The 2,500-nt window shown below is 40.0% G+C and overlaps 1 protein-coding gene across 1 annotated transcript in view; it reads right to left on the reverse strand.

The window, feature by feature from the left end:
* The window catches only part of LOC119573747, a 1,522-nt gene extending 50 nt beyond the window's left edge, over nt 1-1,472 (reverse strand). The window contains exons 1-3 of the mRNA XM_037920850.1: nt 1,441-1,472; nt 341-578; nt 1-231 (exon numbers count right to left, since the gene is read on the reverse strand). The exon at nt 1-231 is cut by the window's left edge and continues 50 nt beyond it. Of these exons, the coding sequence (XP_037776778.1) occupies nt 26-231; nt 341-578; nt 1,441-1,458 (462 nt within the window). The 5' untranslated portion in view covers nt 1,459-1,472 and the 3' untranslated portion in view covers nt 1-25. The remainder of the gene's footprint in view (nt 232-340; nt 579-1,440) is intronic.
* Nucleotides 1,473-2,500: the final 1,028 nt, after the last annotated feature.

Genomic DNA, 2,500 nt, shown 5'->3' on the forward strand with positions numbered 1-2,500 from the left:
ACATACAGCAATGAAAAATATATAACTACAAAAATTTCAAATCCTCCGTAGCGTCTACGACAGAAGAAGCGAAGGCCTCATACTGAGGAACCTCCCGAAGAAGGGATCTCCCTGCCATCGGCCGCCGCCCCGCGCCCATCGACCCCGCCATCGGCCGCTGCCCCGCCCCCATTAAACCCGAGGGGACCGTCGGCGCTTCAAACAAGGACAGGAAGCTGTCACGCGCCACCGCTGTCAATCAAAATACATCGCATATCAGTACAGAGTACAATTTCCATTCTTTTATCGTCACTATTCACATAATCAAAACCGTCAGAATTCACACTGTAATAAGCAATACCTGTGAAAAAGAGGAGCACCACAGTCAGCAGCATAAGGGCCGGGATCTGGATGGAGGCTGGCGACCCCCACAAGAGAGGGATGCTCAGGCCCTCGCTTAGAAGATCCCGGCCGCCCTCTGTGTCCTGGGGGCTGAAAGGACCTCGAGTCCCAGGTGGAGGAGCGAGTGGAGGACGACCCGGGCTCTGGGAGGCTGCGCTGTGGAGAGCTGCCGCCGCGAGACACCACGTGATGAATGTCTGCGTGAACAGAAAGTAATGTAATTTTTGGTTCATATGCTTATTTTCTGTATTCTATTATTATTATTATTATTATTATTATTATTATTATTATTATTATTATTATTATAATGATAATGATAATTATTATTATTATTATTATTATTATTATTATTATTATTATTATTATATAATAATAATAATAATAATAATTATTATTATTATTATTATTATTATTATTATTATTATTATTATTATCATCATCATTATTTTATAATACTGTATAGTGATAAAGCTTATTCAACTATTTCCGAGTCGACATGAAGGAGCTAGGATCAGAGAGGAGCCAAGACCAGAAAAGGAGGGCAAGCAATATACTGGAAATTATGCAAAGTGGAAAATTCTAACACCAAAAATCGTCATATATTTAGAGTGATGGTATTTAAATAAGTTGTTTCTCATAAGCATATTATGCAAGTCGATTTCTTTGGAAACTATAAATTTTAAAGTAAAGACTAATGGAAAATTCACAGTATCTGTAAATGAATAATTAACAGCATTCCAAAGTTATGTTACTATGCAGATGAGTAGGTCAGGATTGCATGCTAATTGAGAATTCGACAAAGGAATGATAAGAGGCTGGAGTCCCAATTCGCATAATGGTTTACTTAGAAAATAAATATGAAAAATTACGGAGATCCATTTTTCCGAAGACTTGAATTCGTATAACATTGGCTGAACACCTTAACACATGTAAAATGGTTACAAAGTCACTACAACACCTATTTACCGACTACCCTTTCACCTTGGCAAGAGTATGAACATTCCCCATGGAAGTTCTCAACAGCATCCGAAGAGAACAAATTAAACTGAACCGACTTACCTGCCGCCGCACCTGCATGTTGTCCCTCGGGCGGCGATGACCCTTGTGAACTCTCATCCTCTTGGTCCTCCTCATCACCCTCCATCGCCCCCCCTCTCAGTTCCTCGTGCGCTTTTCTCCCCCTCCTCCCGCTACCAACACTCATTTCCGCTCATCGCTTCCTATTATCTAACCCTCATACTTTTTCATTTCTTCTGTCCATCCCCCGCTCTTCCTTTCCTATTTTTATACCCTCCATTTTTCATGTTTTCCTTTCGCTCCCTCTCGTTATGCGTCCACCATTTCTTCTGATCTTGGTTTTCGCTGAAGGTACCTCCTTTTACCATCATTTCTTCTGTCCGTCCCTTCTTCTCCGTATCACACTTTTCTTTTTACCCTGAGACCTCTCCCTCCCTCCCTCTCCCTCAGTCTACCCCTCATACGGCATCATTTTCTCATATCCGTCCCTCGCTTTCCCTCATCTTGCCGCCATACTAAATCATTGTCTTTGTTCCTGTACAACGCTATTCTCCCCTGCTTCCTCTCCCACCACCTGCATTGCATCATTTTGTACATGCTAATTGGTTACTTTGATTGATTGGGTGATCAATAGAAGGTTATTCAAAGCGATGATATAAGTCATGCAACAAGCAAGTGAAAGATTGATTCGATCCAACTTACGCTTTGTTGACACTGATGTGAGATGGCTGCTGAGTTGCAGATTATACTGGTTCAGTGTTGTGTCTGAGACCTCAAAAACTATGATTTTTTTTTTTTACTGAACCTCTCGATATATGGAAAACGATGCTTATAAATAACCGAGCCTTCCTCTTTAAAGCTATTTCAGCGCACTAATGATTTTATTCACTCATTAAAAATAAAATAATGTGTCTGATCGACCTGAGACAGTCTTAGTTTTGAGCATACTAATGCATAGAGAGATTAACGTTCAAAATTTATGTAAACTATGCGTATATTCATGTACTCTAGGCAGAATGATATATAGCAGATTGTAATTATATTCAATATAAAATGATAGACTATTGTCATATTCCTTTATTTTCTTATTGAGGCGATTATC

The sequence above is a fragment of the Penaeus monodon genome, chromosome 6, assembly GCF_015228065.2.
Source record: "Penaeus monodon isolate SGIC_2016 chromosome 6, NSTDA_Pmon_1, whole genome shotgun sequence".
NCBI lineage: Eukaryota > Metazoa > Arthropoda > Malacostraca > Decapoda > Penaeidae > Penaeus > Penaeus monodon.